The sequence below is a fragment of the Scardinius erythrophthalmus genome (assembly GCF_964197995.2).
Source record: "Scardinius erythrophthalmus genome assembly, chromosome: 25".
Taxonomy (NCBI): Eukaryota; Metazoa; Chordata; class Actinopteri; order Cypriniformes; family Leuciscidae; genus Scardinius; species Scardinius erythrophthalmus.
The window spans coordinates 11,153,651-11,179,491 of NC_138245.1; the positions used below are offsets into that span (position 1 = coordinate 11,153,651).

Consider the following 25,841-nt stretch of genomic DNA (forward strand, 5'->3'; position numbering starts at 1 on the left):
ACTATTCACTATAGACCGAATGATTATAATCCCGTCGATATGTGCACACTGTCCCGGCTCATTCATCGGGTCGCCCGGTGACGGTCCGCCGTCAGCATGTGGTTCGGCCGCCAGTGGCAAACATGACGCTCACGGATCCGTCAGAGATCACTTATTGTACATCTGCTTTACAAAATGTGCCTTGTCTTAATTTAATTCATTAACATATCCTACATAAACTTGTAATGTAATGCATTTATGTGTTTGTTATTAGTCTGCAGTGCAGCCAACACTTATTATTATTATTATTATAAATATAATATATTATGTTCTATAATTCATTTTCAATCTGTACAAACCGACTTTAATGTTTGTGTTGGCTGTTTCTACATATAAAGTTTTTATACAGTAAGTCAGTTGTGATTGTGATCATTTTTTTTATTCATCGTCACCAAATGGGTCAATTCAAAGCCTTTATAAAGTCCCTCTTCCTCTAGAAACTGTCTCCTAATGGCTGACACACACAACACATGCAGGTAAGGGTCTAAATACTAGCTTTGCTATTGCCTGATACATGATGATAATAATCTGTACAGTATTGTGATCTGAGCATAGTGTTGTACATATCGTCGGCTAACGTGAATACATCTATAAGCTAACACTGTTCTCTCGCCCTGTTCTCCTCACACCACAACTCACCGTTGTTCTGTCTAACCCTGGCCTGTCCTGCTCACTTGGCTTCATATCAGGCTCATAATTATATGATATCATCATATATATCAATTATATGAATTATATATATCATACGAGTAAACATTTAGGCTACAATTCCCCCAGCTTTCCGAGCTGTCATTGCGATCCATTGCTTTCCTATTGTTTACTTTGACCGCTCTCCCTCACGTTACGTCACTTCCGGTTCGGCGGTTTTCAAATGCGGAAGTAAAATTTTCTCACAAAAACGACTCCAGAAGCCTAAATAGCGTTTTATAAGTATATGTTTATATTTAAATCTAGTTCCTACATTATTTTTCTATACATTGGCTTACTGGGTACTCTAACCTGCAACATGGGCTTTAAACACCGTGCACGCTAACACAGGATCAAACCATTTCATGCAGATACGGGGGGGTGGTCGGTCAATATGAATGTTTACTTTTTGGTCAATGGGGATATTAAACTTGTATTGCCAAAATAAGTAAAATCAAAGACATCATTCATGTTATTATTATTTGAAATATACTCAATGATGATGGTTTATATAGTGTATAATATATATATATATAAAAAAAAAAAAATTAAATTAGTTTTTACTTATTTGTTGGGGTCCCTGTCAGTCAGGGGCCCTTGGAATTGTCCTAACTTTCCCCCCCCTATACGGCGCCCATGAGTACAGTACACCCGATGTACACACATCTTGGCCTACAGGCCTTGAGCACTATCAACACCTCTGCCTTTAGGAATTCCAAATGGTCCTTGGGGTAGAAAGAGGGTGGCTGAAACAGTAAAAGCAATTGTCTTTGTTCATTTTCAAATATCTTTGAATATTTTCAACCTTACACCATTGTCTCCTCACCCGTCGTGATGCACTTTCATATTTTTGGAATTGTGCTAAAGGAACAACATCTGTCTTGTGGCTATGCACACAAAATGAATTACCACGGCCTGACATCAAATGAGTCATCCTCGCACTTATTCGATAATGGGGAACGACCCCATGATCTTAACAGAGTGCTAGAAAAACCTCTTCAAGGTACACAGAAGGTTTTAAATGTTCAGCCAGAGGCAGTCTCCAATTTGAAGCACTGAAATCTGGAGCCCAGAAATGATTTGTTAAAGGAATAGTTTGGCCAAAAATGTACATTCTGTCATAATTTTATCATGTCACTTCAAACTTAGATTTTTTACAAGCTGACTTTTTCAAATCTGTGATTAAATTATTCCGCCATTAAAGTCAGCATGAAATGAAAATTCACATTATTTTCTTAATGCTTGTTATTGGTCTTATTGTGAACAATTCATCCATGCATGTGTCCCAATCTCTTTAACCTAAACATTTTCCATTAAAAGTTCAACTCGGACTTCCGGTGAAAGTATTTCTCTACATTATTTCTTACAATCAATTGCAAACTTGCATTTAGGTCTGCCTCCATCTAATGAACAATTGACAAATAGAACCAACTACAGTTTTTTTTCAACAATTTGTTTCACTCAAACAATTGTATCAATGGGACAATCAATATTGTATGTTACAATACGAAAGAAAAGTTCTGTTGCTAGTGTCATTACATTGTGTCTTTAACAACTATATGGAGGGAAACTTATCATTGAATGACATCTTACATTTCAGTCTGTTACTCATGACCAATATATGACTTCAGAAGACAGAACCCTAATGCAATTTCATTCTTTTTAAAGCTTGAAAGTGTCAGTAACCATTCATTGTGACTGCATGAAAAAGAGAAACCAGGGAATTCTTTAAAAAAACATTTTATATTACACAAGAAAGAAAGTCATACAGGCTTGTAAACGATGACAGAGTTCTGTTTTTTTTTTTTTTGCGAACTATCACTGTGAAGTACGGAGACACTGAATACAGAGTCTGACTCTGCCTTCAAGACAGCTGTTTTAACATAGAACTGCACCAGACTGCCTCAGTGAACTCATCTTTCCCACCTACGCTCCAAAAAAAACAGAACTCTGTCATCGTTTACAAGCCTGTATGACTTTCTTTCTTTCAGGACTTCAGATAACCGAAGATGTTACACACAGTCAGACACACAAACATGCTTATAGATTCTAGTTCTAATGAAGGTTATAACCATAACAAATCACCCATTAGAATAGCTAAATGAGGGGTGTTGGGGGCTTTGCAGACATTTTGATTACTCTCTGAATTTTTCCATGTTGCCTCAATCATATTGCCTGTCTATCCAGTTAATCCATGATGGTCAAATTCCATTGAAATTCACCTATGAAACTATGTCTTAAAGGGATAGCTCTCACAAAAATGAAAATTCTGTTCATTTACTCACCCTCTGTTAGATTATTTTCTTCATTCATAGGCGTAATAGGGTATGTCCCCACCACTTTTTGAAACAACTCGCGGCACAGTTGTACCTATACGAATAAAACATCTCCAGTTAACTAGCAGAGAATTCATTTTGTTCGTTTGTTTAATAAGAGGTGATCTGGTGCTGGAATGTGTTGTTTTTTTAAATCAAGCTGATTGCTAGTTGTCGCTGTTATCAGTGGAACGCATACAATGTTCTCTTGTGGCTCGTGCACAGTCTTCACACTCAGACGAGCACATTGGCCTTTGTGGAGACTCTTTATTCTTTCCAGTGAAATCACAAAACACAAATGCACACAAATGTGTCCCTGCTCTTGATATACAATCACTGATTAACATATTTGGTTTTGATGAGAAAAACAAAACGATACGTGGCCGGATTAGAACCTCTGACATGCTTAGGTATAGTTCACCCAAAAATAAAAATTATGACATTAATTACTCACCCTCATGTCTTACCAATCCCGTAAAAGTTTTGTTGGGGAGTTTGAAAGCTCTCAGATTTCATCAAAAAGATTTCATTTGCGTTCCAAAGATGAAAGTCTTACAGGTTTGAGGGTGAGTAATTAATGACCGAATTTTCATTTTTGGGTGGAATATCTTTTTAACAAAAGCTCTACCACTAAACCATTAGGGTACACAAGCAAATTTCATGGATCTATGAATTTATTCACATGAAAAATCTCTGCACTAACGATATATTGTATTAAAGGTAGATCCAATGATGAAACATGAGTTTTATGTCGATTAATTAAACCCAATGTACTTTTGAAATTGATTTCTAGACATCGTCAGTGGTTCTCATTATCTCATAATGACATTTGTCTCTCCCATACATGACATTTTTCGTCCCTTCATTAAAAAACGCTACTCGCCCCGGCGGTAAAAACTGGTCTAGACTAGATAACAAAGTCTTGTTTCCTTTTTGTATCTTTCCGTTGAACTTGTGCCCTTCCTAATGAACTACTGTATATGATACATTATGATGAAATTTATCTTTTCTGTGTGGGTTGTGACACCTGTCACGTTCCGTTGGGTATATGGTGACTATATTACATAGTGACTTAAGAGCTTAACTGTGAGCCCAAGTATATTTACAGCCACCAAACTTATATGAGTGACTTAAATAATATAAGAAATAATATATTTTGAAGAGATTTGTATGTCAACAAAAATCAATGGAGTCAAATGTTGTTTTGGACTCTGTTGACTTTTATTTTATCTATGTACAAAAGACCCAGAGAATGAATCACTAAAAATGATCATTATATGTACACAAAAGTGATCTGCTACCTCTGTTCTTTCTCTGTTGCAGTACTTACATGATAATGGAGTTGTTCACAGAGACCTCAAACCAGAAAATCTCCTCTATGCTGACTTGTCAATAGATGCACCTCTTAAGATAGGTAACGATCTGTCTACTCATACATTTAATCCATTATGTCTTTGATGTGGGAAAAATTAGACAGAACAGTGTACTCTGTCAGTAATGAATAGGTTTTTATTGATCCAATCTTTTCTGTAATGTCCACAGCGGACTTTGGCCTTTCTAAAATAATTGATGAGCAAGTGACAATGAAGACAGTATGTGGGACCCCTGGCTACTGCGGTGAGTCAGAATTTAAGAAAGCACACTATTTATGTTATGATTTATTTTGTTATTTTTTAGATAAACACATACCTCTAAAATAAACCATTTAGATGTCCACAAGTAAGCAAATTCCAGTAAATGACTTATAAAGTTTTATAAGCCAATTCATTTGCAATAATTTGCCTCTATTCTCACATCCACTCAGCTCCTGAGATCCTCAGAGGAAACGCTTATGGCCCTGAGGTTGACATGTGGTCAGTGGGAGTCATCCTTTATATTTTGTGAGTAATACATTTACATTAATGTTTATTCATTGTGCAGACTCTTTTATCTGACTTGCAAGTATATGGAAAAATGTAAACACAAGTGCTTAATCATATGATTTTTTTAACACTTTAGTGGCATTTTAAAAGTAATAATGTCAATACAGTATATAATATAATATTTTTGAGTTATAGGATTTTTTTCAAAAAACAACTATGCTATAATTATTCAACCCCTATTCAACATTGCTGTTTTTAAGTTACTTAATTGTAGGGTATGAAATTGTGTTTAAACACAATTAAACCTTTGGAAACACTATAACAGCACATTAGTTATGACACATGCATAAATTTAGCTCATGCTAATGTTAAGAGAAGAAGGCTATGGCTATAAGAACATTTCCAAGACACTTAAAGTTCCTTGAGACACAGTTGGCAGCATCGTTTGTACGTTTAAAATGCATGGTACCATAACAAATCTTCTAGGACATGGAAGAATAAGCACAATTTCATCATGGGGAATAGGATGTTTGTTAATAGTAGCTTACCCTAAAAACCCTCAATTATCTGCTCAAGAGTTACACAATGTTGAATGGAGGAAAAAACTTTTCAATGCAGACTATAAGAAGAACACTAAAGACTATAAGAACATTACTTCATGGCCGGACACCTCAACGAATGCCACTCTTGACCAGGAGAACATGTTGACTTGAATATGCTAAAAATTATTTGATTAGGCCTATGGAGTTTTAGAAGAATGTTTTATGGAGTGATGTGACCAGACATTTTGGCAAAGATTATAAAGCCTTCATTGTGTAAACTGAAGCTTCACTGGATCATTGGACTTTCCAGCAGGACAATGATCCCAAGTATACACCCAAATCTACCAAAGAATGCTTTAGGGATTGGTCTTGGAATGTTCTTGAGTGACCAGCTCAGTCTACAGATTTAGATCCCATTGAAAAGCTTTGGTGAGATAAAAAAAAAAAAAAAAAAAAAGAATATGAGTGAGTTGGAAGCTTTTATACACAAGGAATGGCCTAAGATTCCAGTAGAGAATGTAAGCACTTTACAGGTAACATTTATTTCTCATTAAAAAGAGGAAATTATTCTCTACAAAATTTGACTTTTGGGGGTTGATTGATTTTGTATTTGGATGATTAGAGCCACTCAATTAGATGATTGATGTTTTATTTCAATGATTGATGTTTTATTTTTCATTTGAACTCAGTACAAAACTTTACATTCTCAGAATCTCTCAAATATGTATTAAAGGGGTCCTACTGTATAATGCCCCTTTTTACAAGATGTAAAATAAGTCTCTGATGTCCCCAGAGTGTTTATGTGAAGTTTTAGCTCAAAATATCCAACAGATAATATTATATAGCATGTTGAAATTGTCACTTTTTGAGGGTGAGCAAAAACGAGCCATTTTTGTGTGTCTCTTTAAATGCAAATGAGCTGATCCCCTTTCAAGAAGGGGGCGGAGCTTCAGGACTTAGTGTTAGCAGCTCTGATTACCTCACGCATACAGGCACTCAAAATGTCAGAAACTGTTCAGCCTTTTATTCTGAAACCGGAGCTGGACGATGATGGAGAGACTCAAGAAGAAGTGACAACACGTGGAATACAACAGGATGTTTCTGAATGGTTAGTTGATGAATTTATTTAGCTGACGTGGAGTTAACTATCTTCAAGTCATTGATTAGAATAATTCTGTCATGATAATCTATAAATCGCTCGTGTGGGAACTGTTGTAAAATGCCTACGTAAGACCTTCGTTCATCTTCGGAACACAAATTAAGATATTTTTGATGAAATCTGAGACATGTCTCACTCCTCCATAGGCTTCTATGTGACCGAAACTTGCTGGCCCAGAAAAGTTATTAAAGAGATCGTTAATATAGTCCAAGTAACTCCAGTGGCTCAATCTTAAGTATATCAAGCGACGAGAATACTTTTTGTGCGCAAAAACAAACAAAAATAACGACTTTATTGCACTATTCATTTCCTTCTCTCTGGTCCTCTAGTTGGTTCGCGTAGTGTTTTTGCGCAGCGCGTCTGTGTTACACGTCACCACGTAGGCTCACTATTGGCCGACGCCGGTCATGTGTGTGATGCGTGATGACGTGCAACACAGACGCGCAGCGCAAAAACACTACGAGGCCCAGAGAGAAGGAAATGAATAGTAGAATAAAGTCGTTATTTTTGTTTGTTTTTGCGCACAAAAAGTATTCTCGTCGCTTGATATACTTAAGATTGAGCCACTGGAGTTACTTGGACTATATTAACGATCTCTTTAATAACTTTTCTGGGCCAGCAAGTTTCGGTCACATAGCAGCCTATGGAGGAGTGAGACATGTCTCAGATTTCATCAAAAATATCTTAATTTGTGTTCCGAAGATGAACGAAGGTCTTACGCGGTTGGAACAACATGAGGGTGAGTAATTACTGACAGAATTTTCATTTTTGGGTGAACTAACCCTTTAACGATGGCTCTGCTAACAAGGCCTCAATCGGCACTGTGAATGCTATTGCAGCACAGGCTGACAAAGCCCTGGCTAACACTGCTCCAGCTAGTAAAGCTCTGGCCTGCTCACAAGATGAAGGCGTAATGGCAGAAGAAGAAACACCTCTCTCTGTGGGAATATTTCGAAGTGAACTACGTGCCTACCGCGAAAATTTAAAGAATGATATCAAAGCAGAAATCGAGATTATGCATCAAGATATACGCAAAGACATCACATCGCTACGGGAGGAAGCTAAAGCGGACAACAACACGCTCCGAAACGAACTTTCACAGAAAATAGAAACATTGCACAGGGCCCACACTGAAACGGCAGTCACACAGAGAGAGATGGAAAGATCTCTCTGTGATGTTTCAGACAAAATAACCGCCATGGATAAAGCACACGCAACCTTACAGAGGGACTACAATAAACTGCAGGAAAAATACATGGACCTGGAGAACAGAAGTCGCAGGCAAAAACTACGCATGGTGCGAATTAACGGAGATATGGAGACAGGGAACCCAAGCCGCTTCATAGCAGAGTTCTTTTCAGAAGTGCTCGGCGAAGAAAACTTTGAATCCCCAATCCTAATAGATCGAGCTCATAGAACCCTGGCCCCTAAGCCCCGAGCAGGAGAGCGCCCGAGAGCGATGATAGCTCGCCTACATTACTACACTGACAGGGAGAGGATTCTGCAACTATCCAGGAGCAAAGGCAACCTATTTTACAAAGGATCACCTGTACATATTTTTCTGGATATGAGTCCAGAGGTCAGCAAGCTGCGCACTTCTTTCAACCCGGTTAAGGTGAAACTACGCAACGCTGGAATACCCTACAGTCTGTACTACCCGGCAAAGTTGATCATAACGATGGGCAACACCAAACATTCGTTCATTGACCCACGGGCAGCTGAGAACTTTATCAAAACCCAGGCCCCAACAACTGCACAGGGAGTAGAGGATTAAAGGTATTCCTTTCAACATACAATTGTGATGCCACCAAGGAAAACATACTAAAAGACACTTCTCTTTTGCCTGTAACACATGGTTTAGAGGATATTGGAGTAAGGTTGATTTGACAGAGAGAAAAGGAGGGGGAAGAAAAATGATGTATTGAAGGGTGGAATAGCTGGAGGTGCGGGTGTGAGTGTATATGCGTGGGTGTATGTAGATATATGCATATGTATATTTATTTTACTGTTTTTTATTTATTTTTTCTCCTACCCCTTTAAAGTTTTGTTTATTATTTATTTATTTTTTATTTATCTATTTTCTATGCGTATTGGACAACAATCTGATTTAAATTGCATGTTTAGGGAAGGGGGTAAGGAGTCAAATTTAATTACTATACTAGATTTGATTTGTGTTTACTTTTATTCAATAAGAGTGGGCCACAACTACAAGAGATCTGACCCAGGAGTATATAGTATACAACTTTAGGAGTTAAGTGGTAAGTCAAGTGTCCATGGACTTAGGGATTAGGAATTTAGGGATCTTTATGAAGATCTTTTTTGTTTTTTGTTTTTAACCTAGCACGTTTAGTTTAGGGATGTTGAAAAAGTTCATATGTTCAGACTTTGTTCCACTTCAGAGGATGTCATACAAGATAGTTTTCACTGCCCTGCATTAATTAAATATGACCAAGGTTAACACCATGTTGGCTAAAACAATTCCACACAACTTGGTAAAATTTGTGACTTGGAATTGCAAAGGGCTTAATGGAACCATAAAACGGTGTACAATTTTTCAAACGCACTTGAAAAATCAAGATCACAACAGATTACGCAATAAATGGATTGGACAGATATTTCACTCTAACTTCGGTGCAAAGAGTAAGGGGTACAGCAATATTAATTAAAAAAACAGTACCGTTTATCGCTTCAAAGATAATACCGGACTCTCAAGGCAGATTCATCATTGTCACTGGTAAACTTTATGATAATTTGATCACATTAGTAAATATATATGCGCCCAACGTTGATGACGAACAATTTATAAACTCATTGTTATCAAAAATACCTGACATGGACTCTCATCAACTGATAATTGGGGGAGATTTTAATTTAGTGCTTGATTCTGACCTGGATAGGTCATCACGGAGACCAGTTACTGTGACTAAAATGGCAAAAAGTGTTAAGAAATTCATGAATACTTATAAAATAATAGATCCATGGAGAACCCTGCACCCCAACACACGGCAATATTCTTATTACTCCCCAGTTCATCAGACTTATACCAGAATATATTACTTTTTAATAGATAGTAAACTCCTTCAACAAACGAAACATTGCAATTATGAAACATTAATGTTGTCAGATCATAGTCCTCTAACTCTGCATTTAACTTTCGGATATAATCAAACATCGAGGATCTGGAGGTTTGATAACAGCATACTATCAAGCAAAGAAGGAATAGAAGAAATAAAAAAGCACATACATTTGTATTTATCATTTAATGACACTCTGTCACGGGACTGGACAATGAACCCAATAGCAGACGGTATGCAATCACAAAGTTTATTTACAACAGAAAACAGGGAAAACAAAGCCCACGAGGGGGTAAAACAGAGGTAAGGAATACTGACTAACAAGCAAGACAATAACTAAACTAAGAACTGGGATATACTACATATAACTCTTACTTGAGAAGAAACTCTTAACAATGGTACAAACGCAGGCAAGTCACACATAGAATGACAATGAACCGACACAGGACAGAAAACATGAGGGGATTAAATAGAAAGCCAATGAAGAGGGTAACAGGTGATAACAGTGAAACAATAATGAGTAAATAAGGATAACAAGGGGGCGGGGTTAAGTAACGAGACACCACAAGCACATGGCCCAAACAAATGCCCATGTGCTTGTACACAAAACATTGGTCTGTCATAATCCTGCCTCAAGACTAAAGAAAGACAAAAACTAGATGGCAGGATCATGACAGAACCCCCTCCTTAAGGAGCGGCTTCTAGACGCTCCCAAAGGGGACACTAAGCACGGGACATAACTGACTGTGACAAAGACAGACACCAACAAAACATGACAAATAACAGCAACGGTAAACACAAATAGACAATCATAGGGTTGGGGTGAAACAATAGAAACAACAAACAAGGAAGAGGGGGTGGGGAAACCACAAAGTCCATCGGGGGTAGGGCATGGTGAATGGGAGGACTTGGGGTCTTGGTTCTTTGGGACGAAGGCTGAGGACGGGGAATCTGACGAAACTTGGATGGAGATACATGAGGAACCTTCTTGGGGAAAACAGTCCGGGTTGAAGTGGTGACAGGGGCGTCCGGGGAAACAAACAGGGGTACAGAGGGCGACGAAATGGGATCCCTGACCAGGGGATCAGCAGGTAATGGGACATGGCGCATGACAGGGGGAGTTGCAGGCGACTGTGGAACAGGCAGAGATGATGCTGCGGCTAGTTGCGGGGCTGGAACGGGATCAGAGTCGACGCTCCCCATCTCAGACTCAGAAACCACGTAGCCTGCAACCGACTCTGGAAAAGCGTTGTCTGAGGCCGACCTGGACCCAGCCTTCTCTGCAGCTGATACAGGAACAGCACTCTCAGCAGATGACTCGGGGACAGCGCTCTCAGCCGCTGACTCGGGGACAACACTCTTGGACGCGATGGGTACAGGACTTGAGGGTACAACGGGTTTGACAGGAACTTCTAGTAACTTGACAAGACTAGAAAGGTAATCGGACAGAGTCTTGGCCGCAATGACAACAGGCATTTCTTGGCGGGCCGATACAGATTGCAGGACAGCTTCAGCCGCCAAATCGACCGCAGCTCTCACATCAGCTGATTCACCAGCAGAGATCACTGCGGAATCCTCTGGAACAGCCTCTTCTGCAGCTGCCTCCGGAGCAGCTTTCTCCGCCACAAACTCAGAGACGCCTTTAACTGCAGTGGATTCAGGGGAAGACTGACACGAAGAACAGATGTTTCCCTTCCTCTTCTTTCCCCTGGGTCGCGGGGCAGAGGCCATAAGCGGTGTTGGAGAAACCACCGCAGACAAGGACAACTCAGTCGAGGAGGACTCTGATGCCAAATCACACGAAAAACGTCCTCCCCGTTTGCCGCGGAGACTTGGTGTGGACGATGCCTCGGGAGTAGAGGGGGAAGGAGCCTGGTCCCCCAGCGTAACCCTGGCTAAAATGTGACCCTCCGGGATCACAGACAGCTTGGCAGGAGGTGACGACATGGTGGGACCCTGTGGCTCCATTTGACACAAACAGTCCACCATGTCCCGGAACGGGCGGCGGACCAGCCTCTCCCGTTCAGACAGAGGAGGGACAACATTGAGACCTGCGATGAGGTAACGGTTGACGAGGATCTCAGGTAAGAAAATCCTCCTTGCTTCCACGGCCTGGGCATATCTTCTCAGGGACTGCTCTCCCTGGGAAGGGAAAGGAAGCTTGCCCAACCTGCTGTCAGCAATAGCCGACTGCCACCATAATTCCTGGTCTGTTGACTGTCGAATAGCAGGAATTGACATACAGTCTGCTGGGTTCTGGAATGGTCGGTTCATTCTGTCACGGGACTGGACAATGAACCCAATAGCAGACGGTATGCAATCACAAAGTTTATTTACAACAGAAAACAGGGAAAACAAAGCCCACGAGGGGGTAAAACAGAGGTAAGGAATACTGACTAACAAGCAAGACAATAACTAAACTAAGAACTGGGATATACTACATATAACTCTTACTTGAGAAGAAACTCTTAACAATGGTACAAACGCAGGCAAGTCACACATAGAATGACAATGAACCGACACAGGACAGAAAACATGAGGGGATTAAATAGAAAGCCAATGAAGAGGGTAACAGGTGATAACAGTGAAACAATAATGAGTAAATAAGGATAACAAGGGGGCGGGGTTAAGTAACGAGACACCACAAGCACATGGCCCAAACAAATGCCCATGTGCTTGTACACAAAACATTGGTCTGTCATAATCCTGCCTCAAGACTAAAGAAAGACAAAAACTAGATGGCAGGATCATGACACACTCCAGACGTCACAAAATCCACCCTCTGGGAAGCACTAAAGGCATTCATTAGAGGCCAAGTAATTTCATGGAAAAGCCTGATAAATAAGCAACAAAGGGAAAGAGAAACTCAACTAAAAAAAGAAATAACAGAAACGGATAGACAACATTCATCTAGTCCCTCAGTAATTCTACATAAGAAAAAGCTGGCTTTGCAGACAGAACTGGAATTAGTATACACTACAAGAACAGTTAAAATGTTGACCAAAGCAAGGCATAGATATTATGAACAAGGGGAAAGAATGGGCAAGATTTTGGCTCAACAAATTAAAAAACAAACTGCATCAAGGATGATTACGGAAATCCGCACGGATTCAGGCCAAGTTACAAGAGACCTACAGGAGGTACATTTAAATGTTTTTATAAAAAACTATATACTTCAGAATCCAAGAAAGAAAACACACTCAAAGATATGTTTTGTTGATAAAATGTCTATTCCAACTATTAGTTTAGAAAATCTAGAACAACTGGAAAAACCCATAACAAAGCAAGAAATTGAACAAGCTATAAACAGTATGCAAAATTCTAAAGCGCCTGGTCCAGACGGCTACACTTCAGAATTTTACAAAGCCTTTAAAGAGCAAATCTCGATATTGCTGTTAGATGTATTCAATGAAGCCTTACATAAGGGCTCTCTACCTCCAACATTTTACCATGCAAGCATTTCTCTTATTCACAAAAAAGACAAGGACCCCTTAGACCCATAACAATGGGTCTCTTATAGACCGGTGAGCTTACTCAACGTGGACAATAAAATACTTGCAAAAATTGTAGCTACACGACTGGAAACAATCTTGCCGACAATCATTTCACAGGACCAAACTAGGTTTATCAAAAACAGACAGTTGTTTTTTAATATTAGAAGATTACTAAATATAATTCACACTCAGGATAAAAAAAAATCTACATCCTGAAATTTTACTCTCCTTGGATGCGGAAAAAGCTTTTGACAGGGTCGAATGGGATTATCTCTTTTCGACCCTGTCAAAGTTCGGATTTGGCCTAAAAATTATATCTATGGTAAAATTATTATATGCCCAACCCCATGCTTCAGTGCAGACTAATAATGTGCATTCAAGTTATTTCCCTCTCAGCCGCTCAGCTAGACAGGGCTGCCCGCTCTCGCCATTACTTTTTGCAATAGCCATTGAACCCCTGGCTCTCTTATTACGGGCAACGGAGGAGTTCATTGGGATTAATGAGGGAAAGGGGAAAAGGGGAAAAACGGAACATAAGGTTTCTTTGTACGCGGATGATCTGTTACTATATATTTCAAACCCTGTTAAATATGTGCCTGTGATAATGGAAATTTTGAAAGATTTTTTTTTTTTTTGAAAGTGTCTTATTTCCAATTAATTCTAAAGCCTGTATGAATACTAATGTGTTTAATATCTTTCCCTTTTCAATCTCAACTGAATTTAAATATCTTGGGATAAATATTACGCAGGAATATAACGGCCTCTTTAAGCACAACTTTTTGAAATTATATGATCAAACAAAAAAGGATATAGATACATGGAAAAATCTACCACTTTCATTAGCAGGTCGAATGAATATTATTAGAATGAATGTTCTGCCTAAGTTTCTGTTCTTGTTCCAATGTATTCCTATTTGGATAGCCAAGGCATTTTTTAATAAACTAGATTCCCTTATGTCATATTTCATATGGAATGGAAAAACTCCAAGAATCAAGAAAATGTTCTTGCAGAGACCAACTTGTCGAGGAGGAATGGGATTACCCTGTTTCCGATGTTACTACTGGTCATGTAATATCCGCTCAATGTCGTTTTGGTTGTCCACTCAGGGGGCTGATTGGAGTAGGATGGAGAATGAAAGCTGTTATCCCACCTCGTTAAAAGCATTACTTTATTCAGCGTTGCCTATTTCAAAACAAAATCTTGAGAACCCAGTAGTTTCTCATTCAGTTAAAATCTGGTCCCAGATTAGGATGCATTACGGATGGAGGGGCGTGTCAGCTTTAAGTCCATTGATAAATAATCACACATTTCCTCCATCAGTCTTAAATATGACATTTCTTCAGTGGGAACATAAAGGTATTCGATGTATAAAAGATTTATTTATTGAAAATATATTTCCCAAATTCAAACAATTACAGAGCAAATACAGATTGGAAAGTAAAGATTTCTTTAAATACCTACAGATCCGAAGTTTTGTTAAGGGCTTATTTCCATCTTTCCCTAATCAGCCCCCAAATTCTGCAATGGAAACAGTGTTTTTGTCTAACCCATTTCAAAGAGGGCTAATTGCTAAAATCCACAATGTGCTATCACAGGAAGAAAGAACACCTACATTGGACCATTTGAAAAGAGCCTGGCAAGATGACCTAGGGGTGTCTATTACAGACAATGAATGGTCAAAAGCCCAAAGAAATGTTCATTCTACCTCTGTATGTATTAGACATGGTCTTTTGCAGTTCAAGGTGTTACACAGATTGCATTTATCCAAATTAAAGCTGTCAAAGATGTTTCCTTCCATTAGTCCTTCTTGTGATAGATGTTCACAAGGGCCAGCCTCTCTTGCACATATGTTTTGGAATTGTCCTCACATTACGACCTATTGGAACACTATATTTCAATCCCTTTCCAAGATTTTGAAAAAACAGCTTAAGCCAGAACCAATCTGGGCTCTTTTTGGTGTGAAACCAATCAATGTACAACTTTCGGACACCCAAAACAGCGTGGTTTGTTTTGTGACCTTGTTAGCACGGAGATTGATTCTCTTGTGTTGGAAACAAAAAATGCCCCCTGCTCACTCAGCCTTAATGAAAGACATAATGGTTCATTTGAAATTGGAGAAAATTAAATACTTGTTGAGGGGGAAATCTGAAATATTTTATTCAATGTGGCAAACTTTCATAGATTACTTTGGTGAGAATGTTTAATTGATTGGCTTAGCATGGAAATGGAAATGATGCCCTCTGATGTATGTTGTTTGTTATTGTGTTTTTGTCTTTTTGTATTTGATATGTAAAAAACCTCAATAAAGAGAATTATTAAAAAAAAAATGCCTACAGAGCCAGAGAATATGCTTCATGAAGATAGAACAGGTATTGTTTAGTTTAATTATGGTTATAACTGATTGTGTCATCTTGCTTTTATGACATGTGTTGTGGATTTTTTCTAAATCTGACTATCTAGAATAAAACTGCTGCATCTACTCATTGACACAGAGCGTCTACTAATCGACACTTAATAAATAAAACTGTTGCGTCTACTCATCGACACAGAGCGTCTACTAATCGACACTTAATAAATAAAACTGTTGCGTCTACTCATCGACACAGAGCGTCTACTAATCGACACTTAATAAATAAAACTGTTGCGTCTACTCATCGACACAGAGCGTCTACAAATCGACACTTAACAACTTTTATAGTCCAGCTCTTGTGTCTTCAGTCGACAACTGGCCGAGTCTAATAACCTAACTTCTTTGCTGCGCAGCATAAAAAACAAATGAGACAGACAGTAAATGTCCCTCAGATGGTTTATTCAAACGGCCCGGAGTTCTCGAGCAATACTCAGAGATTCTTGGCCCAACATAAGAATATAACAGGCTTTATAGGGTAAAGCCAGACACATCAAAATAGAATCATCATGAATAACATGTCATGCGCTATCAATATGATTGGTTAAATTGTTTAAAGCAAGCCCCTCCTTTCATTACCATTTGTTAGCAACATCAGCAAAATATAAAAAAACATTGTAAGGGGTTAATATTTCGGTCAATCATTTCACAATACAGTCAAAATAAACAGAACTTTGAGTCCATTTTCAAAGTTCCAACTGACCAAGGTTACATTGAGTCAAAAGTTTGTTAAAAGGTTAGACCATATCGAAAGTTCGTCTGGTGGCTACATCAGACGAAAGTAAAAGTTATCCTGTTTTATTGTTAGATCTGGAATGGAAAGTTACCATCAGACATAAAAATGGGAAGTGTAATAAAAAGTTTATCATAAGATGAAAATCTAAGTTCAGATTTTCATGGTTAGTAACATAATTAATCTTATCTAACTAAAATCCACTGCAATTCCACTCTCTGGTCGTAAATTTTTCACGACCAAACATTCAAATTGTTTAATCTTAAATATCACATTAGTTACTCCCTTATCGGCTGATTGGCAGTAGGGATGGGACGGTATGAAAATTTAATATCACGATTATAGTGACCAAAATGATCGGGATTATCAATATTATCATGGTTTTGTTAAAACGAGATGAAAGTGTTTAAAAAGAGTTGATGCTCACACTGAAGACATTTCAACAGTTTTATATTTGAAAATCAACAAACAACAAATAAAACAAGCAGCTCTATGCACTTTTTAAAGCATTTCCTTAATGACGGTCGTCAATAGCAACACATTATAACACAACGCACATCCATTGTAACAGCCACCTAGTGTTAAGTAGTGTTCATGACATGAATGTGAATGTGCCTTTAAGATAACTTCTTCTATGGCGTACGTTATTGTATGCATGCTGTTTTTATGTGAGCGCGCACGTACAGTGAGAGTGAGATTGATCACGCAAAGAGGAAGATGACTGCTCTACTGCTGACCGTTGTTTTATTATAATGTGTTTACTTCCACTTTGATTTGTAACGTTAGCGTGTTTTAGAGTGTTTTCTTTTCCCTTTTAACATTCGCTCTTCGACATGTATGTGAAGAGTGTGCTTAACTGAGAGAAAACATCTATAAAAGTCTCGTGGAACTACCAGTTCATTTGCACTGTCTTGTATTCTTCATCTGGGCAGACTTCAAACTCTCTGACAGACCAGACGTTACAACATGTATCACAATGGACGCGCTCTCTCGTTTCATTCAAATACAACTTGCCGTCTTGCGTCTCCGTTTTTAATTGTATTGAAAATTAAATCAGAGTTTATTTATTGTTTACAGAGTTTGATAATATTGTTGTGATCATCTTGTCTGAACGATTGTTTTGTACGCTGTAGGCTACATAATGGATTTATAAACAGGTAAGATTTAAAACATTAATCTCAATTCAATGGCCCCGTAATTATGTGGTAAAAAAAAACGGTGTAATAAGTGTATAATGAATATAAATTATTATCCCTTAAATGTCACTCATAATAGTCTTGTTTGAACTTGTTCGTTCGTCTTTGGCTAAGCCACTTGCTGCAAACTTTTCTTTGCAGAAGCTTCACGTTTATTTCAAGTGATTGATATAAAATAGTTCAAATTAAAACAACATTTTATGCCCAATTATTTCCCAGATGTAGTTTTGGTATTGAGGTCAAAGTTAACTTGCCTTGCGTTCGCTATACAACAGTCGGTGATGGTCACACAAGACGACTCGGCAGATCTGAAGTTTCCCCCTATTGCAGCGATGTTTTCTTGTGCATGTTCTATGACAGGGTGACCATCCTCGATTAAGTTTCCCTCAGGAATTTTGTTAAAGCCAAAATATGACCACACCTCAGAATTGGTTCTTTTAAAAGGCTGAAAAATCTCCCGAGCACGGTCACTGCCTTCCGCAATTCCTTAATAAATCGTCGGTAATCGTCCCATCCCTAATTGGCAGCAACTGTATTTGGCTGATGGGGTACAAAAACATTACGGTAGGCGCTCACTAAACCTGACCGCTCGGCCGAGCGCAACTGCACCATGTTGCCCGGGGGCAACGGTCCTCTGCCGACAAGGGGCAACGGCCCCCGGTGGGCCGGCTGCAACCGCTCATAGTGAGGGTCTTCCTCTTCTTCCTCCTCCTCTACAATATCTCTCCTTCCAATGCCTCCCCAGACAATGCTTCTGATAAACCTTCCCAGTCAAGCTCGGATACATTTGATCAAACATCCAATCATAATTACTGCCATGAGCAAGGCAGCAATTGCTGGTAACAAGAGCTTAAGTATGGGTCCGAAGATATTACCAAAAGCATTGCGGAAGGCATCAGCAATCCAATTGAAACCCCATCCTGTTGCTTTGTTCTTTGCCTGTTCATCCTGCCACAAATCATCCCACACCTTTGTCATATCGTCCAGTACCTTTGATATGGAACTACCATCCTCATTAAAAGCTGGAATAAAAGTACAACATTCTTTTCCAAGTTTGACACAAACTCCCCCTTCCTCCGCAAGAATTATATCGAATACCATTCTGTTTTCCAGAGTCATTTGTTTGAGGGCCCCCACTTCAGTTTTCAGGAGTTCTAAAGCCAATTGAGGGTCGTTTGTAAATCGGAATAATTCATAATGGATTCTATTAATCCAGTTCATTGAGTCAGTTACAGCATTATGGATAAGGGATATTTCGGGAACATTCTGACCCTGGTCCGGCTATGTAAGATAAAATGCACTTCAATTTGTGACCCTCTACTGGCTCTGGCAACAGAGGATACGGATATGCTGCAGAAAAGGAGGCATGAGCACAGACATAACAATCTTTGTTAGGTGTAAGTTTCTTAGCTGTGTAGTTAGCATACTTCCAGAACAGATTTAACCCATAGTGATTTTTTCCGGTGTCAGATGAGTAGTCATGATGAACAGGCAGCATTTCCCTTCTCTTCCTACCCTGGCCACATCCTGGAGGAAATTCAAGCAGAAACAGCAACATGATCAAAATCAACACACTTATGAATATAATAACACATATGCTGCATTTGAACACTCTGTTAGACCACATATGCTCCCAGGTGTGCTGATCGTCGCGTTGGCCCCACAGACGTCTGAAACGCTCAATGTTCACCTTGATGGCTCTTTGCGAACCGTAGAAAGGTCTTTCCCTCGTTGGTAGAGGAGGCACGTTCCTAGCACGTCCTTTTCCCCCCTACTTTCCACTTGATGCTGGAGGTTGGTGGGGCTTACAATGTGACACGTGAATCCAGGCGTCACGCTTGGCAACCTTGATTGCTGTATTCGTTGTTAGAATGATCTCATATGGACCCAGCCACCTTGGGTTGTTCCACGCTTTACGTCTGTGATCCTTGATCCAGACCCACTGTCCTGGTTCGTAAGAGTGCTGCTGCTCTGTACCTGGAACCGTCAAAGCAGCCTTAACCTGTGAATGAATTGTTTTAATAGTTCTGGTTAGTGACAGTATATACTTTCTCATTTGTTCGTCTACCCCCACCAAACCCTCCTGGGGAGGAGGTTCGACTCCTACTCGCATGGGCCGACCTGTAAGAATTTCATGTGGGCTGAGGGTTGTTCCCTTTTCGGGCTCTCATTACCATCAAAACAATGGGCAGGGCCTGAACCCACGTCAATTCAGTCTCAGCCATAACTTTACACAGTTTGTTCTTAATTGTCTGGTTTGATCTCTCAACTGCTCCGGCAGATTGTGGCCTGTAGGAGCAGTGTTTTCTCAAATTTATTTGAAGTCCTTTTGCCAATTCAGTTATTACTTTGTTTACAAAATGAGTTCCATTGTCACTAGACAATCTTTCAGGTACTCCCCATCTGGGAATTACCTCTCTTATCAGAGCTTTTGCTACAGCCGTAGCGTTAGCTTTTCTACTTGGGAAACACTCAACCCACTTTGAAAACATACCAACAATCACAAGACAATATTTATATCCTTGGCATGGTGTCAGCTCAATAAAATCCATTTGCAGATGCTGAAAAGGAAGATCAGGCGTGGGGTGGGCTGAGTAAATAGCTTTTTTACTCTGTCTTCCCACATTATTTGCTGCACAAATATGGCAATTTCGGCAGAATCTTTCTGCCACTGATGTAAAACCTGGAGCAACCCAGGATGTACTTATCAGATCATTCATAGCCCCTTTTGAAGCATGGTCTATACCATGAGCCCAATTTGCAAAATTAGGATACAGTTGTTTAGGCAGGAATGGTTTGTTTGTTTGTTTTGGTATCTTTCCAGACACCTTCATCATCTTTTACACCCCTCTTTGACCAGTTTTTTAACTCCCAGTTAGTACCCAATCTCTGAATTTCATTTAATGATGGTGGTAACTGGGTGTCATCGATAGAGAGGGATGCAAAACCTATAAAGTCAGTCTACTTCCTGTTAATGCTGTGTTTTTTGCTACCGAGTCAGCAAAATTGTTACCTTTTGATACTTAGTCACCGGTTCTCATATGTGCTGCACATTTACAAATAGCAATTTCTTTTGGCATTAACAAATTCTCAAGCAATTTATCAATTCATTTTGAATGTGCCACCGGTTTCCCATTAGCAGTGAGGAAACCTCGATTTTTCCAAACTGCCCCATGGTCATGACATACACCGAACGCATAACGTGAGTCGGTATATATAGTGACTGAATGACTCTTAGCCAATTCACATGCACGCGCGAGTGCTGCAAGTTCTGCTGCTTGAGCCGAATGATGCTGTGGCAAACATTCGGTCTCAACAATCTCATTTTTAGTGCAAATGGCATACGCACTCGAAAGCAATCCCCTATGTGGATTTCGGAGACACGATCCGTCCACATAATAAACCAATTCAGGATTTGATATTGGTGTGTCTAATAAATCAAGCCGCGGTCTTGTCATTATTTCTACTACCTGAGTACAGTCATGGGGTTCCCATTTAATATGGTGCACCTTTTTAATGTTACATTTGACATTGTAAGCAGGATGTTCTGCCAATGCAGCGAACGAGCAGCACTGAGATGAGCCGTTCTTGACTGCATTAACAAAGCGTGCACTGCGTGGGGAACATACACTGTTAGCTGGTGAAAAGCCACCAAATCTGAACATGCCAATACTGCTTCGACTGCAGAGGCTACGGACCGTAGGCACTGTGGCATACCCTGTGCGACAGTGTCTGATTGTTTCAAATAGCATGCAACTGGACGTCTTCGGTCACCGTGAGGTTGTGTCAAAATGGCAGACATAAACCCCTTCTTCTCAGATACGAATAATTCAAACACTTTTTCGTAGTCAGCCAACCCTAGACAAGGCGCGGTGATAAGTGATAACTTCGATCTAGGCCTAAAGCTTGGCCATTTGCTGAGATAAGGTGGCCCAGATATCTCACTTCCTCTTTTACTAACTGCAACTTATTTTCAGAAACTTTATATCCATTTTGTGACAAAAAATTCAACAATGCACGTGTATCACATTCACATGAGGCTTTGTCTGGAGAACAGATTAATAAATCATCAACATATTGAATTAATGTACTCCCCTTTGGTGGGACGAAACTTTCCAAATTTCTAGAAAGTTCTTCTGTAGTCAGAGACTCTGTGTTGTAGCCCTGTGGCATCACAGTCCAGGCGCATTCACCAATCACAAATCTTGCACAAATCGCCACTCACCTGACGCCTTCCTCACAGGAAGTATAGGTGAATTTATGGGTGAATATTGACAAGGCACAATAGCACCTTTTTCCACCAATGCAGCGTGTACTTTTGAAATTCCTTCTACAGCTTCTTTGCTGAGAGGATATTGAGCCCTGAATGGCCTATGTTGAGTCATTGGTGTGATAACGAGAGGCATTGCATTCTTTATCCGTCCGATATCAAATTTATCTTTAGCCCAAAGGGTTTCTGGAATTCCTGATAATAAATCAAAATTGTTATCAATTTTATCAGGAATAAATTTTCTCTCCTCACTGCACAACCTGTGAACTGTCACTTCCTGCATTGTTGGAAATGCTCTTACCCCTGCATCATTTTGATAATACCCCTCATCATGTCAAGTCCAACCTCCTGTCTCCACCTGCTCTGTGAGCCACACTCCTACTTCCGCCCAAGAACTTCCCCCTTTTTTTCCCACTGAGACATGAGGCTGGACTTGTAACTGTTGAAAGAAAATAGATTGAGAGTTTGTTAGCTTTACTGTAAATGCAGAGAAATGTTGTGATAGTAGAAGATATTCAAGAGTTAATTTCTCACCCAGCTGCTCTGTAAACCATTTTTCCTCATACTCACTATTTCTCTCGGGGCCCACAAACCACGATGTACAATGGAAATGAGATGGCTTTTCATAGTCTGTTGGTAAAAACTCATACTCTGCATAAGGGTCAAACGTTGGAGTTATAGCCCAGTTATAATACCAATTTGGTAACATTTGAGCAAAATTTCCATTCTTTGGTGTCACTATTATTCCTTCTAATGAAACATCTATTGTCATTCCTAATTTAAACATTAAATCTCTACCTAATAGATTTAAAGGGCATGTTTTAGAAATCAAAAATGGGTGTGTACATGTTCTATTTCCATCTTTCACTGTTAATGGCATTGATCATTTATCAATTTGTGCTAAACCTGATATACCATACGTTGTGCGAGTCTGGTCAGAAAGCGGCAATTTGTCAAACCTGGATGCGGTCTTGATTATGAGAGTTGAAAAAATAGCTCTGGTATCTAATAAAAATGAAATCGGAAGTCCATTTATGGATATTGTCATCATTGGGTTCGATTTTGAGTCTTGAGTCAGTTGTATTAGTTGGGTGGCTGTTTTAGTGTCTCTCCCCTCATCCTATGCAGTCCGGTACGGTGTCGGTGGTGGCGGGTGGAATGAGGAAGCACTCTGTTCTCTGTAGTTCTGCTTTCTCTGCGGATAGCTCTGTTGTTGTTGCTGTTGAGGGCAATAGCAGAGAGCCAGACTTGAGTGCTGCTGTTGCGGATGACGTTGTTGTTGTTGTTGAAAGTTATTTGGACAATCTTTAGCCCAGTGTCCTCTCTGTCCGCAGTTTTTGCACCTATCTCCCATCATGCCATTCAGTTTTTCTTGCCCTTGATTCCACCTTCCATTTCTTTGCGGTTGATTTCTGTTTCTTGGCATTTGGTTGTTGGACTGAGTTTGGTAAAACATATACTGGGCAGTCTGCAACTTATTCTCGTTGTCTGTGTTCTTTTTTTCATCATTCTGTTCAGCATGCTTCACGTGTTGCATCACCACTTCCAGATTTTGCGCTTCCCATGCAATACAGGTCAGTCGCACAGCTCCTTGAAAGTTCGGAAGTAGGCCGTTCACGAAATGATGTTTCAGAACCCCAGTGTTGTCAGTTCCTTCTGGAAGACCTGCACATTCATCAACAACAGTCTTTAGTCGTGCAAGATAGGCAGTGACAGTCTCACCTTTCACTTGTTTTGTGTTCGTGATGGCCGCCCAGTCAGGTTTCATGGGGAAAGTCAGTCTCAATCTTTCAATCATTGCTGTCCACTGAGCCCTCCATTCTTGAGTTTCAGTTCCTCCTTCATCCAGGCGCTGCAGGGCGGGGTTGAACACAGCTGCTGGAGCAATCCCTCGGATCTCAGTCCACTTTAGCCCCATTTTGCCACTAAAATAGCGGCCCAGTCTCGACCTGTGGGTTTATAAGTCACATCCACATTTGTTACTGCGACTATAAAACGATCTACCCCCTTTTCTGGATTTGGAAGGGCAACCGTCACATTTCGTAGTTCCTCCAGATCCCAAGGCCGTTCTAGCCACACAGGGCCGTCTGCACCTGGAAACTGAAGCATAGGCATACTACAAATTTCTTTAGTTTTTTCCCCAGTCACAGAGATTGCCCGAGTTTTCATTGGGTGTGGGAGAGGTGGTTTTTCAGCTGCTTTTCTTTTGACACTTCTAAACACTCGTTTGAGTGGTCTTTTTAATTCTGGTGTCATTGCTTCATCTAACAATTTTCTCACCTCTTTGTAGATGCCCCCTGATTCACCCTCGCCCTCATCTGAACTCTGGTCCTCCGTTTCCACTTCCTCTTTTTCTTGGAGCAGGACTACAGCCTTCATTTCCTAACGCGTGGCGAACTTCCCTTTCTTCAGTTGTTTCAGCATCTGTGCTGTACGGAGGGGGTTTTGGGATGGGCGGCGGCCGAATATCATCCAATTCCTGCTTCCTCTTTTTTGTTTGCAAAGCAATCAGAGAATCTGCAGCTTTCTCACCTTCTTTTTGACTCTCATATCATGTCTCGGCCTCCCGTTCCCATCTTCGGAAGAGTGTCCAGTCAATCCTCTTTCGTTTCTTTGGGGGCAAATTTTCAAGGAGACGTCGTGTCTCTCCTAAAATTGACACACTCAAAGTCCCACAATCAGCAAATTGTCTCTTTGTGAATTTTGACCACAGTTTGATTTGAACAATTTGCTCCTATCTCAAATTCCACTTTCTGATCAACTCTTTAAACGGACCCTGAATTTCTGTTTTTTTTCAGTTCCTTCTTTATCACAACAGTTCCCCATTTTCTAGTTAAAATAGTTCTAGTGCAGTTTCTAGTGCCGCAAGATTGGCAAAAACAATTCAAATAAAAACCAATATGTAAACAAGGAAAAAAGCAAGTTCTTCAATTGCAGAAAGATTTGGCAAAAACAATTCAAATAAAAACCAATATGTAAACAAGGATAAAAGCAAGTTCTTCAATTGCAGAAACAAAAGGAAACAATCTTACAAATTCAATTTACTGGGTATATATCAGATGTGTATCTCCAATCCCAAATTTGTGCAAATCTTGGAATGGTAGCAATAGGAATTAATCCTAATTCTCCTGTGGCCCTATCTATATAAGGTCTTAAATTTGGCTTGGTAATTAAATATAGAGATGTTTGCCCTATTTGTAACTCTGGTTCTGGGTGTGCTTGATACCACGCTCTGGTGGACCCAACAGCTAACACTCCAGAATCTTCTTCAAATATTTTTTCTATCTGGCCACTTAATCTCGATCATATTCGTCGCCGTACATACGTATATCTTGTTAAATAAAAATTGTATCATTGTGGTGAATTTAATTGACTTTCGTCTTCTCCATAGGATAATGGGATACACCGTTTAAATCTGGGTGCAGCCAGTATTATTTCCTCTCCCCCCCCCCCTTTTTTTTATGAACAATGTCTTAATAAAATTTCACACTTCTAACATCCTTCTCATAGATTTTACAGATGTGGAAAATTTCAATTTCAATCATCAAAACAGAAAAACAACTAGAGATACGTTTCCTAATATTCCTTATTTTATATTTTTCAGATAGAACAGAACATTTTAATTTCACTCGTCAAAAGGGAAAAAAGACTGAAATCTGTCTCCTACCTTCCTAAGTTCTATTTTCTCTGCCCGTCTGAGATGGTCCCTCCGTCGATGTAGGATCTGCTTGCAAGTTTGGCAGAATTAAATCAATGTAATAAGAAATATAAGTTCATCTTGTCACGATGTGACAAAGCATATGGAACTTATTCCCGCTGAAGCATTGTTATTTATCTGAGCCTTGTGAAGTTACAGCTGCATTGGGGAAATACCATTATCCTCCACTCTCTGTCTGAGGCTAGTGAAGAGCCTGCTAATGCTAGAAGAGCCTGCTAATGCTGGAAGAGCCTGCTAATGCTGGAAGAGCCTGCTAATGCTGGAAGAGCCTGCTAATGCTGGAAGAACCTGCTAATGCTGTGAGTTCCACGTATCTATTCCTCTCTCTGTCTGAGTCCAGTGAAG

At 39.7% G+C, this 25,841-nt stretch overlaps 1 protein-coding gene across 1 annotated transcript in view; it reads left to right on the forward strand.

The window, feature by feature from the left end:
• Positions 1-25,841, forward strand: part of LOC308685463 (calcium/calmodulin-dependent protein kinase type IV) — a gene marked incomplete at both ends in the record, with an annotated part of 330,142 nt that overhangs the window by 112,257 nt on the left and 192,044 nt on the right. Inside the window, 3 exons of the mRNA XM_081357242.1 lie at positions 4,365-4,455; positions 4,584-4,658; positions 4,846-4,921. Of these exons, the coding sequence (XP_081213368.1) occupies positions 4,365-4,455; positions 4,584-4,658; positions 4,846-4,921 (242 nt within the window). The remainder of the gene's footprint in view (positions 1-4,364; positions 4,456-4,583; positions 4,659-4,845; positions 4,922-25,841) is intronic.